The sequence below is a fragment of the Pseudonaja textilis genome, chromosome 1, assembly GCF_049901715.1.
Source record: "Pseudonaja textilis isolate UNSWEBS1 chromosome 1, rPseTex1.2, whole genome shotgun sequence".
In the NCBI taxonomy this organism is placed as follows: Eukaryota; Metazoa; Chordata; class Lepidosauria; order Squamata; family Elapidae; genus Pseudonaja; species Pseudonaja textilis.
The window spans coordinates 142,268,383-142,282,394 of NC_141990.1; the positions used below are offsets into that span (position 1 = coordinate 142,268,383).

Below are 14,012 nucleotides of genomic sequence, written 5' to 3' on the forward strand. Positions count from 1 at the left end.
CTCTTACCTTATCAAAAGGTAACTTTTACCTTAATAATTGGATCCTGAATCCTTGAAGGAGAATAGCATTCATTCTTATACAATAATTTTCTAGGAAGCATTCCCATCTTGATTTTTGGAGAACGATAATCATGGAGTCTTCTTTTCTGACCTTTAGGAATTTATGTAACAATAAGCTAAATAATGTTTGGTTAATTACTTCTACATTTAATAAATATTAAGAAAGAGACTGACATGTGTAGGTTATCTCTACGCTTTGCAAGTGAAAAAGAGCATCATTTCCTTGAAAATCAGCAGCATATGAAGAGTTGGGAATCACTTGGTTACCACAAAATGAACAAGTCTCTTCTAAATAAATGTTTTTCCTTAAGATATGAAGTAAGAAAGTTAATCCTGAAATATATAGCATTTCTATTCACCAATTTATCAAATTCCAGTGATGTTAAAGGCTCAGTTTGAAGTACTAAGGAAGTCTTTAGTTATGTGTCAGCACAATATTTATCTGATCCAAATTAATCCTCAGGCCAGCCTTCTACAATAACCAGGGATTTGACCATATACAAGATGGAAATTTCCAGGCTGCCAATACCCAACATAAAAGATGACTCGACTGGTTTTCTCTCTGCCACTCTATTGTCATCAACTGCTCTCTGGGAAGAATCCCTGAACAGAAACAGAAGGGATAAAATTCCACCACAACAGATACTGAATTATTTTGCCACCACCCTAACATTATAATCAACTTTTCTTGTGGAATGAAAAGAGACAAAACTGTTCAGTAGGATTTTTTCCTTCTATCTCTCCAGCCTCACTATTATTACCAACTTCTTGCAGGAACAACTGTGGATGAATGCTTGCTTGTTTTGTTTTTTTAATAATATTTATTTACCAGGAACAGGTCTGGATTTATTTTAGTACAATCCAATTTGAATTTTCTTGAAGGAAGAGTCATCCCTGACTAAAGCAATCCCAAGATACTTCAGTGTCCCTCATCACTCCTATAAATCAGAAGAACCTATTAATTTTACCTTGTACAATGGAACATATCTTGAAAATACAGCATTCAAGTTATAATCCATATTTGCTCAGTTTCTGCTGCCACATTTTCCTCAGTGAAAAAATGCATACCATGGTGGTGCAGTATTAGAATGCAGCATTGCAGAGTAACTCTGCCCACTGCCAGGAGTTTGATCCTGACTGGCTCAAAGTTGACTTAGCCTTCCATCCTTCTGAGGTCAGTAAAATGAGGAGCCAGACTGTTGGGGGCAATAGGCTGACATTTGTAAACCACTCAGAGACTGCTGTAAAACACTATGGAGTGATATATAAGTCTAAGCGTTAGTGCTATTTTACAACTTCTTCATTTCTTCAAAGTGGCCATCTCAGAATCAATCTCTGTAAAACAAATTTCACACATATGGTCATGTGTAATGTTCTTATTTTTAATATAACCAATCACTTGCCTGATGATGAAGCTGATGATTTTTTCCTGTGAAGAACAGTATGACTGAATTCTGCTTCAATGATCTACAAAGGAATGCAACAGAGTGCAATTATTTATTTCTTTGCTACATCAAAGTGTTTCAAGTAAATGTACCAAATGTTAATTTATTCTAATTCAATGCCGGAAGAAACAATCATATCCCCTTGCCATTTTTGTCCTGGTGAAAGCTGGCAATACCAACAATTTTTGTTTGCAACTGAATATAAGTGGAATTTATCTATGTATTTGGGGAAATTATAATGCCACCCATCTCACTCATAACCCTGGTCAGCTGGCAATCAACAAAAATAGTTATATAGAAAATAAACCTATAATGGTAAAATCTAAAATGAAATTAAAATAGTTAAAATAAATCAATAGCCAAGGGCCCATAACAGACTCACAACACAATTACATCTATTTTGGTCTCAACTAACATCTTGGACCAGTGCTTGGAGCAAGGATTACTCTTCACAGTCTTTTAGAAAGTCAGGATGCTTGCAGCCCTCCGAAAATCAGGAGGAAGCCTGTTTTATAATGAAAAGAGCCACAAAAAAGAACAACCACCCTTCTTTCACAGAAGACTAGGTAAAGAAGAACACTAACCAACAAATAAAGGGGTTTTGAGTGGACCAAGCAATTTTGTTTTTCTAAGCCTCAAGAGATACTCACCTCAGGTGGCAAATAATTCTTTATCTGCTTCTCCAAAAAGGCTTTTTTTAAAATAGAGTTAATGGAAGGGCGATCTCTTGGAGATGTTCTAAACAACTGGGATATTAACAATCTCAGATCGGAAGAATACTTCACAGACACAGGAATGAAATGGCCTCTGCAGATCTTCATTATAAGTTGGGGCAAATTGTTGCCTTCAAACTATCACATGAAAATAAAGTCTATATGTTAAATTGAAACGGATTTAAACAGAAATACACAAAAGTACTTACATAAAATAAAGGACAAAGGAAGGCAGAATAGTCTTCGTCTTTTTTTAATAGCGCTGTCCAATTTATTGGGTCATTTCAGATCTACTATACCTCACATACCTTCTATTTCACTTATTTATGAACTACAAACCTGCTTATCAAAAAAACCTATTGTAACAGCAGTCAAAGTATGTTCTACTCTATACCCCAAAAGTCCACTATTAAAATATATCTAAAATGTTGAGCCCATGTCATTATTTCACAAATGGTTGTCATTGGAAAAGATTTACCCATTCCTATTTATTTATTTGTTTAGCGTATGGTATATCATATATGGACTAGCAGCAATACATATTAACATTTCACTTGGATTAGTAAAATATAAATGTTAAAAAGATCTATGTTCAAATATCAATGTCCAGGCCATCTACCACTGAAGCGCAGCATCAATTAGATATATAAAAAATCAGATACTGGACCAGTATATGCCCTCAGCTTACAGTCAGTCACAATGTGATCATAGTCACACTAAGTGGGGGAAGATATTATGCCCCATTTATACAGTCCCAACAATTGCCATGTGAAGTGTGAATCCTATTCAGGATTATCCATTGCAGCTATGATAGTTCAAAACATGGCACCTTTTTTGTGGGGTAATTTATACGTCTACCTATGTCTGGGCGCTCAGTGACCTATTTGGCTTTTCACAGGGAATCAATGTGACAGTTGTTGTTGGGCAAATGTTGTGCAAGTGCCAGTAGGGGTTTCCTGGATTTGAGTCTTCTAGCTGACAAATGAGAAAGGCTGGAATGCAGTAAGTAGCTACTAGGAGACTACTCCTTGGTAACGGTAATAAAACAGTAATTTATCCAAAGGCAATACAATAAGAATCTTCAATGCTATCCCTTTTAACTTTCCAAGATGTTCCCCATTATCTCCAATTTATCTTTCCCTGTCAAAACCTTTCTAATTTTTTTTCCAATGATGAGATGATATTTTCATCCTGCCTTTTTTATATATATCAGGTCAGCTTTCCAATTAATTATAGTTTCTTTTAATTGAAAAAGTTAAGGGGTAGGTGTTTGGCTAACATACAAACTGTGCCCAGAGTTTCTTTCTCTCATTTTTTATGGTGCTCATATGGCAGCCTTTGTTTATGGTTTCAATTGCCTCCCTAGGTTCATGCTGAACACTGGTAGTATATCATTACCTTGTTAGTCTAAATAGTCAGGATTTCATTTGTGCCATCAAAACAAAATTTCAATAACATCTGAATTTTCAAAACCTCTTAATTTCCTGATTTTACTGGAAATTAAGGGCAGAATCATTTATATGACTTCACAGAGAATCACGTAAATTCATTTTTGCTCTACAGGTGAACTGTAAGAAAACATCAATCCCAGCAAGAAAATCTGACCAGATAACTATGTGTTGCTTCCCTCTCCATCATAATTCTTAAAATTTTCTTAATTAATTCTCTATCCTTAACTCAGAAGAATTTGCCTATACTGAAAGACAAGACTAGCACTTCCCAAATCAATCAATCAAAAATAAAAAAATAAGAATATGTCCAGCTTTTTAAACAATGTTTCAGAGTACCAGGGTAAAATGACAGCTAACATTAAAATAGTCAGAACTAGAAACATGGAACAGAATATGCACGGAATAAACCAGTTGGAATAATTTTTTTAAAGTCATGAATACTCAAATTTATGTTGTACTTTTCATTTTACCAATGGAAATCATAAGACTATTCAAGCCATTTTTGTTCAGCCCAAAGCCCATCTAAGTCCACTATTTTATTCTCACAGTAGCCAACAAAGTGCTAAAAGAAATGCAGAGCAAGATCAAAATACCACGTTCCTAACATTTTATGTCAAGATGCATATTCTTTCAATAAAATGTTAGGAATGTAAGTCACCTAACAGTTATTTGGGTTGGAAATATATAAACTAGGTTAGACATTTTAATACTGTATGTTTAAGAGAATGCTAAAACTGTAATTGGGTGTGGTTCCGCAAATGGCCATAAGATGGAGCCAGAAACCTGGGCTGTTTAGATGTGTGAGTCTCTCTGTTCCTTCTGTTGGAGAGTGTTGCCGTTCTTCATAATGACTGTTACTGATCGTTGATGTAAGTCTGTTACTGAACTGTTTTTTGATACTGGACTTTGATATTTGGATTATCCCTGAACTGAAAACTGACTGCTTTACCCGTGAATGACTTGGACTGCTTATCTTGGACTTTGCTTAAACGTTTATGGGAAGTAAAAACCTACATTTACTGTACAGTGTATCTGTGTGCTGTGTGTGCGTTATTCTTCACTACTCTCACTACGTCTCCCTGTATGTGCTCAGTCTCCTAACAGGGAATTACCTCAATACAACATATGTAGTCAGTGTATCTAATAGAAATTGTTGGCCTTATCAGTTGTGAATTTTTCTATTTTCTTCTGAAATCCTGGTAGTTTAAATATTTAAAGAAATTTTTTGGATGCAATATTTCTTCTCATCTGAAAAGGAAAATTCAAGATGATCTTAGTATATAAAACTGATATCTTTCTACACTGTTCAAATATTGAACGCTGTATTTAAGTTATTATTCTAATAGCTGTCACTAAATGATCTTGACAAATATTTGGTTATGACTGTATAAACATTTACTTACAGGATGCTTTAAAGTACACAACTCATATAACACACAGCCAAGAGACCATATATCTCTATAAAGTAAAGTAAGAAATTAGAGAAATGGAAACAATATTTAGTAATCCAGCAAAAAACATCTTTCCCAATTTTATGATTATGCAAAAAGTTAATTCTAAGTATTCCATTTAGTATTTAGAATATACTATTAAATTATTTTTAACACATTGTTATAGATCATCCTTGCTTAGCAAACAGTTGCTTTGATTTTGAAGTTCTGACAATTGCATCCCATGATCATGTGATTATATTTTGGGTGCTTGTCAACTGGTTCACATTTATGGCTTTTTGCAGCGTGCTACAGTCATGTGATCACAACTTTTGGCAGTTTTTGCCAGTATCCAGTATTTACTTCCAATTTCTGGCCCACTGGGTATAATGGATTCATTTAATAACTGCCACAGAAAAGGTACTGAAATCAGGTGCAGACAGATGAGGACCTGCCTAATGACCACCATGACTTACAACCAAAATTTTGGGCTCAATAATGGACATAAGTCAAAGACTACCTGTTTTTGGTTATGAAAAAATGGTCACTTCTTCAAAGGTTATAATTAACCCAATTATGGCTGCAAACACAATATTATTAAAGTAGCTATTAAGGTCAAATAGGGCATTTTAGAACTGCACATAATTAATGTGTGCTTCACAAGAAAGCGGACCCTTTAAGAGTAGGTTCTATAGAAAACTGTTCAAAACTCTGAAGGCAAAGACAGCTTGCAATACTATTGCTTATATTTATTGCTATTTTTCATTTCAAGAAGACCTTCAAGAACTGCAGGTCAATTGCCACTAGGAAAGCAGTATAATTATCTATCAAAAAAGATTCTTGGTTTGTGAGGAGTTATACAATGAACTGCATGCTTCAAATTAAGGCTTATTAAAATAAAGTTTGAAGAAACAAATATTTACATAAAAACAGGTTTGTTTTTTAAATATAGAAGATTTTTTAACAATTTCTGAAAGGAATAAGAGTCTCTATCAAATTTGCACATTTTTAAAAAAACTTATTTTTTCCAATTTCATCATCCCTCTCTGTCTCTCTCCACAAAAATAGAGGTATATTCTGAAACTTACGTTTTATTATTGTATGGTTTATTTTCACAGATTTCAGGTGATAGGTAATATGGTGTTCCTACACAGGTACTAGCAAAGTCCATCGTGCTAAAGAAAATAGCAAACAAAAAGTATTTTTTTTTCTTTGAAAACAATATGTTTACTGAAGCTATCTAGAGAAATTACAAATGCCCTATACAATATGTGAGTCCATTCAAAGCTTGATTGAGATAGCAAGGCCTAAATAATTTAGAAGTATTTTTAAAAAATCAGATTCAAAACATGGTTTCAATTTCTGGTTTAGAACATTTTAAAGAGTTTCTCAATTTCAAATATACAGTAATGGGAAACCACTGTTTGAAAATGCATTGTTTCTACTTTTTTTCTCATACACAAAGGGAGCAGAAGAAACTCACAGACGAAATCCAAATTTTTCTGCACTTCTTTTCAATAAGGCTAAGACATTTTGCAAAGTTAAACCAATTTTATGCCTTGTTCACTGGAATTTTAAAGCATCTGTGGAATAAACTCATCCATTTTTTACCTAATATCGAAAGGAATAACATTGTCCATAAAAATATGCTTACTTGTTCAACATCCTTGCAATCCCAAAATCTCCCAGTTTTGCTGTTATTCCATTACTGCTAAGGAAAATGTTCTGTAAACAAAATACACCATAATTAAAAGTGCATGCATGTTTTATGTCATGGTGATGAGGCAAAAATTCTCCCAAAATTACCTGTGTTTTTATGTCTCTGTGCAGAATCTTCCTGTCATGTATATGCTTCAGGCCTAAGGCAATTTGCACGAACCAACCCAAGATCTAAATATAAAGATAAAATATCAATATTTCATACAACACAATTATTAAAATTTCTTCAAGAATACAGTCTTGGGGAGGCAAAAACGGTTCATTATTTTAAATATATACATACAGAAGTATGACAAAATAAGTCACAGAGTTGTTCAGTTCTTAAAATTAGAACATATTCTGTATGAGTATGCGTATGTAGAGAGAGTTTTTATCGTTGAGAGCTTTTGAGATTGCTAAATTTGCATACATCAAAATATTTTAAGCAACCTGTCGCTCAGTGGTACTGTTTTGTTTTTCCAAGCTGGCCATTTTGAAGTTTGTTTCTAGAGACTAAAAATTGGTATATTAGTTTGCCTTAAATTTATTAATTCTTTTGTACAAAGTATGATATTATTATAAATCACATTAGAGGAAACACATGTGAAGACACTTCTAATCTTGACACCTTCACATGCTCTTCCTGTAATGTGATCCAGCTGCATACCTGTGGGTTGGGAAGTGGCCATTATTGTTCCCTTACATAAAAAAGGAGATAGAGGCAATCCAAATAATTACAGACCAATAAGCCTAATTGGAATTGTTGCTAAAATGTATGCAAAGCATTTGTTGAGCAAAATTGAAATCTGGGTTATGGAGAATAATCCTTTGGCGGAGGAACAAGCAGGCTTTAGACCAGAGCGATCTACCATAGATAATTGTTTCACATTAGATCATTTGGTAACAGGGTATTTAAAAATGGGTAAGAAATTATTCACTGCATTTATTGATCTAAGTGCAGCTTTTGATTCGCTAAGCAGAAATATCTTGTGGAGGAAACTGGTGGACCTGAACATGGAGCCCAGACTCCTTTTTCTGGTTAGGGCCCTTTACTCAAACACCCATGTGAAAATCCGTACTGGCGTAAATGGAGCCCTGTCTAAGAGCATACCTGCCAATATTGGCGTAAGACAGGGCTGCATTTTAGCCCCAATGCTTTTCAATCTCTATGTCAATGATTTACCAGGATTTCTGCATGCAGTAGATTTGCATATGCCAAAGATTCTTGATAAATTTATGAATACCCTTTTATATGCCGATGACATGGTATTAATGGCTCATTCACAAATAGGCCTGAGGAGACTGTTGCATAAGCTGAATACCTATTGTACTTTGAATTTCTTAAATATTAATAAAAGCAAATCCAAAGTGTTGGTTTTCAGCACAAAAAATAGGAAACATAATTGGCAGATTAATGGGGAGTCAATCGAACAAGTAAATTCTTACACCTACTTAGGAGTGGTCTTTACTAATACAGGATCTTGGTTTAATCACTTTAAAAGTAGTGCATTAAGAGCTAAGAACCAAAAGATTATATAAATTATTTAACCATAATTACCCAGGCACTTTGACCCCCATGTTGAAAGTATTTAGGGCAAAAATAGTTCCAATGCTGACATATGGTGCAGAACTGTGGGGTTTAAATAAAGCCTCCCCACTTGAACAAACACAGACCTGCTTTTTAAGACACTTATTGGGGACTGATAAGAACACTTCTGCTTTCCGCAGTCAGAGCGGACTTGGGTATCCACTCCTTATATAGCCACTTAATAATTAAAACATTTACATACTGGCTAAAGATACAGTCAATGGATTCGGATAGACTTCCCAAACTATGTCTAACTGAACAGTTAAATAAGTTCCAATTTAACTCCTGGGCCAGTCAACTCCACAGAGCCATCTTAAGACATGGGTTTTCTACCCAATATTTATTGACAAGGGTTTCCCAGGCAAGGGAAATTTTTAAACAGAGAGTCTTGGATATTAGTGCCCAGACTGACATGGAATTATTAGCAAAAAACAGATCTATAAGATGGTTGGCTAAGAATAAAAAACATCTTCCAACCTGAAAAATACCTTTCAATGGGTATGCCACAATTACAGAGAAGAGCCTATACCAGAGCCAGATTTGAGTTACTGGATTCCATGTCCAGACATGGGCGCTTCCACTAGGCACCATATACGAGAGAACCTGCTTTTGTGGTTCATCTGCCACTGAAGATATTTCCCACATCTTGTTCAACTGCCAAATATATGCCCCCATTAGGCTTAAATATTTATCATTTCTACTGGAAAGAAAAGCCCATTGGGAATCAAACCACAGATAGTTATATTTCCTCCGGGCCTCTAATGTACACATCGTCCATAGGACTGCTAAGTTTATAATCAAGGCAGTGGTCCTAAGAACCCAATATATTGAACAAATTGGTGTATCCTGCAAGGGTGATCTATTATCCGATTTTTGACTCCCTGGTTTTCTACATATGTTTTTATTACTGTATTTTTATATATCTAACTTATCTGTATTTTGTCTTGTTATATATTTACGTTATGTTACTGATAAGGTCTTGTGACTATTCAATAAACCTCTTACCACTGAAATGTGATCCTGACTAATCAGAATTGGCTTCAGATGGAGCTGGTAATCCTACTGAAGAGCACCTGGTTGGGCAAGGCTGCCTTATCCTTTAATCAGCATTATTTTACGGTATTACAAATGAAACACATTTGAAGTATGCATCTTGGAGCTGACAAAGTTAGAAATACCCAGCAGTGCCCAAGGTTTTTATCTATTGTATTTGCATCATCTTCTATTCATTGTAGAATCTGTCCTAAATTTTGGCTTATCTTCCTTTCACGTAAATACATTATGTGGAATTCTATCTTATTAAAGCATAATTACATGATAACATAAAAAATAAATAAAACACAATGTAAGGCAGAGTCTCCACTTTGAATGCTTTGCTGTGATGAACAATGAAGAGAATATAAATAAAGTGAAAATATTCCTCAAATTACAAACTTACCTTATCCTCATCAAACAGCACTCCATGTTGCATATTTATTCTCTTCATTAGGTCACCTCCATCGCAATATTCCATCATAATATACAAGTTATTTTTCTCTAAAAACATAATAACTTAGGTCTTGAGTCACTTAAAGAATACAATATAAAACAAAGGGAGAATCCTGCTAGATTTGATCAAAAGTCCACCTTGTCTAGTATTTTATTTCCTACCCTGGCTGATGATGCAACTGAAAAGCTCACATGGAGGATATGAAGACAAAGCCTGCTGCTAATATTAACAGCGTATTTTGCATTTGAGGCATGCAACTTTGATTCTGCAACATACATACTCGCACACATACATTTTCAGAGCCGTACCTGTTTAGTATTTTCTTAAGGTGTAAAAATATTGATCTAAAAGAAACCCAGGTCCTTAAGTCTCATCAAGAGAGAGATCCAGAGAGGAGTGTGGACTGTTACTTAGTCAATGGGACTGCCCTGTAATCTCTAAAGTTATCTGCTTCTTGACCTCAGGCTAAAATGGCTAAATGCTCTACCCCAAAGTTATAAGTGACATCTGCTAATATTCTGTATTTAATGTAATAAGGGGCTCTTTATTGTTTCCTTTTGCAGGTAGATACCATACTCATCTCCTCAACACTCTTCATGTAAACATACATGGCGTTAGGTAACTAGAAGCAAAATAAGGTATTATTACTCTACCCCACTGAACTCATATCACTCTTTATTGGCTTATAGGTTATAAAAATAATAGTTAAAAACTTCCAAAGTGAAGTGAAAGCCAACCAAGCAATCTTAACAATGATCATGAATATCACATTAGTCCCCACAGGAAAATAAAAGGAAATACATACATATATACATATATAAACTCAAAGAAACAATCTCCAAAACCTGGTTTTTAAAGTTTTGGGCAGAAAGTACTTGCGTGCCTTTCAAAAGACAAAATTTTAGAAACAGCTATTTATTGTTGCTCTATTCTAAGAGTTAGCCAAAATACAGGTCCTCGACTTATGACAACTGAGCCAAAAAATTATGTTGCTAAGAGAGATATTTGTTGTGAATTTTACAACCTTTCTTGCCACATTTGTTAAGAGAATCATGGCAGTTGTTAAGTTAGGAACATGGTTGCTAAATAAATGTGGCTTCCCCATTGACTTTGCTTGTCGGAAGGTCACAAAAGGTGACCCATCATAAATTGCAACTGTCATAAATATGACAGTTGCTAAGAGTTTGAATTTTGATCACATGATCATGGGAAAAACGGTCATGAGACATTTTTAGTGCCCTTGTAACTTAGAATGGTTACTAAATGAACTGTTGTAAGTCGAGGACTACCTGTAGCTATAGATCAGAATGATACCTTGAAGGGAAGTGTAGAAAGCTACAATATTAGGATGCTTCATCTTGGCTAGAAGAGTTGCTTCTTTTTGAGATGATTCTTTTTCCTTCCCTGGCATCTTTATTTATTTAAAAAGAGTGCAACACAAGTTGTTATTGTTTATGTGACTTTATAGGAATACCACAAAAATATTTAAAGAATTCTGAATGCAGCTTAGTGTAATTTTCCTTAAATTGAGGACCTCTGAACAAACATTTCCAATAAAAGTTCTTGTTTTAATGTGAACTTGGGAATTAATGTGAAGCAATATTTTTGTTATATTAACATCATTTCACAATTAAAAGTTACTTAAAAGTTACTATAACACATTTCATCACTTTCTTTCAACATCCTTTAAGAAACGGACTACTTCCTTAAAGGGCTACACATAATATTTTTAGAACTTTAAATTGTCATGGAACCTCAGAAACAGCAATAGCATTTGGACTAAATAACACATTGAATTTATTATCAGTAGCACTCACAAATAAGACAAACTTACTTTCATTCCTGCAAAGATATTAAAAATGCTTCTTCAGAACTTAACCTTAATCCTATGTCAAATATTCAAACAAATTCTAAGCTGTCTAAAATATTGCTAATGGTACTATTGCTGCCATTAGGCAGATCTTTCTATCTAATTGCCATCTTCACCTTGGACCAAACATTAACTTGCTACATAAAACTATTATAAAAGATATTACCTTAGTTAAATTGATCTCCTTGATAACACATTGTTGATTATCCTCTTTTTTTCTGGCTAAGAATATTTTGCCAAATGCTCCTTCTCCAATCATTTTAATTATTACATAATTATCCATAATCCTGAGTTTTGGAGAAACATCAAAAACAAAAAGAATGTAGTACTTAGTATTTAAATATGAAACTTTACTTCAAAGTGTAACCTTTAATTTTCCATTGTATATTTCTTTTCCTTTTAAAAAATTTAATATCTATTTTTCTTGGTCAGATACTCACAACTGAAAGAGCAGTATCCCTATCCTTTTAAATGAAGCAGTCACAAAACAGGAAATTATAATCATTTCAGATGAATTATTGTGAAATGTCCATGCATGAAATAACAGAATTTTTGAACTTAGAGGATGAAAGTGTGTTATATGTGAAAATCAATCACCCTGTTTGTAGCCTATGGCTGCAGCCTTTCCCAATCTTGTATCCTAGAGATGTTCTTCTATCATCTTCTCTTCTTTAACCTGGAAATAAGGAGAAACTTTCTTATGGGAGCGCCATCACTTGAGACTTTCAAGAAGAGATTGGACTGCCATCTGTCAGAAATGGTGTAAGGTCTCCTGCTGGGCAGGGGGTTGGACTAGATGACTTACAAGGTCCCTTCCAACTCTGACTGTTATCTGTTAGCTTCTGGGGAAATGGAAGCTACATTCTAACTCATCTGATGGCACCAGGTTGGAAAAGGCAGCTGTCTGGCCTATTTAAGAGATCCTTGGTTTGTGGCTGGATCCAGATGGAAGACAGCTTAGGATATGCATGCAAGTTCCATGGCAGAAGAAAAACTACATGCAAATATACTGTATATAACCTTTGACTGGTTATTTAAATTGTTCCTAATTCCTTTCCAAGCGGACTCAGAGTTATCTCTAGAAAGTGGATCCCTTGCTCTCTTTTCCCTAGAAGTGAGGATCCTACGCAATCCGCCCGTTCATGTAGAGGTGAATTCGAGGCGAGTGGCTGTTCGGCAATAGACTGATAAATACTAAGCAATTTGCTTATTCTGAAGCGCCTTAAAAGGGATGCAGGCTACACAACTTTCCACACGCTTTACTCAGGAGTAAGTCCCAGTTATCTACTGAGGTTTACTTCTGAGCAAACCTATGTCAGTTTTGAGCTGACAACCTCATTAAGAGTGAAGCTTACAGGATCCCTTTCCCTCTGCAAGGAGGCGGGGAACTTCCGCTTCTCCGTTGCCAAGGAAACAGAACCGACGCGCGGGCGGAGATTCCCTTGCCTGCCCGAGCTCCGCAGCTCTATTTTCTCCGCCATTCACCCGCCGGCGGGACACTTTTGCTGCGCCCTTGAAAAGGGGGGGCGGGAAAGGAATAGTCCTCCAGAACCGAAAATATCAACTTATTATACCGCCTAAATTACCTTAAGTTCCACAGACGGTGGAAGCAGCAGCTTCTTCAGCGCCCGCGGAGGCGTGTTTTCTTTACACCCCGCCCTATCGCCCGGGTTACGGATCGGTTTGTGCAGGCTCCCGCAATCTGACGCCTTTCAGGGTGTTAAAACTACAGCTCCCATCATCCCTCTTCTATTATGTACAGTAGTCGAAAATAGGTGTCAGGCAGAAGAACAGCTTTGTAGTTTGCACATCATCTCCTCGCGTTGACCCCCACCCACCCCAACTTTCCAATTCCTTCATACTTTCGTAATAACCACACAGAACAAGAATCCTAAAACACACAGGGCAAAATGTGGCTTTAGCCAAGCTACACAGTGAATGTCTACTAAAAGTTTGACTTGGTTTAATATGGATTTATTCCCAGATAATTGAAAGTCTTATTTCAGCTGGAAGAATTCTAGACAATGCTCTGCTTGCCAAGCACCTTCACATCTGGGAGACACTTAAAAAATTTCATCAGAATATATTTCTTTTTCTCAATAGGTATCTTGGGGGGGGGGGGAGCCTCTTGCAGAAAAACATTTTTCAAAAGCTGTAACATTTATTGGGATTTTTTACTAGTGTCGCATTTTCAATTAATATAAAATGAATATAATCCCTAAAGTATAACATTCTGTATGAAAAATTATGTATTTTTTTTGTTAAACA

The 14,012-nt window shown here is 35.4% G+C and overlaps 1 protein-coding gene across 3 annotated transcripts in view; it reads right to left on the minus strand.

Annotated features, from left to right (window-relative positions):
* NEK5 (NIMA related kinase 5) overlaps positions 1 to 13,397 on the minus strand; it is a 32,160-nt gene extending 18,763 nt beyond the window's left edge. For 2 of the 3 annotated variants that reach the window (XM_087918159.1, XM_087918151.1), the window contains exons 1-11: positions 13,331 to 13,397; positions 11,911 to 12,031; positions 11,189 to 11,285; positions 9,824 to 9,921; positions 6,906 to 6,989; positions 6,754 to 6,824; positions 6,188 to 6,274; positions 5,073 to 5,127; positions 2,156 to 2,356; positions 1,464 to 1,527; positions 30 to 151 (exon numbers count right to left, since the gene is read on the minus strand). In XM_087918159.1, coding sequence (XP_087774285.1) covers positions 30 to 151; positions 1,464 to 1,527; positions 2,156 to 2,356; positions 5,073 to 5,127; positions 6,188 to 6,274; positions 6,754 to 6,824; positions 6,906 to 6,989; positions 9,824 to 9,921; positions 11,189 to 11,285; positions 11,911 to 12,027 — 996 coding nt within the window. In that variant the 5' untranslated portion in view covers positions 12,028 to 12,031; positions 13,331 to 13,397. Of the gene's footprint in view, positions 1 to 29; positions 152 to 1,463; positions 1,528 to 2,155; positions 2,357 to 5,072; positions 5,128 to 6,187; positions 6,275 to 6,753; positions 6,825 to 6,905; positions 6,990 to 9,823; positions 9,922 to 11,188; positions 11,286 to 11,910; positions 12,032 to 13,330 lie in introns of those variants that run through there. The other variant, XM_087918166.1, reaches the window with a different exon arrangement.
* Positions 13,398 to 14,012: the final 615 nt, after the last annotated feature.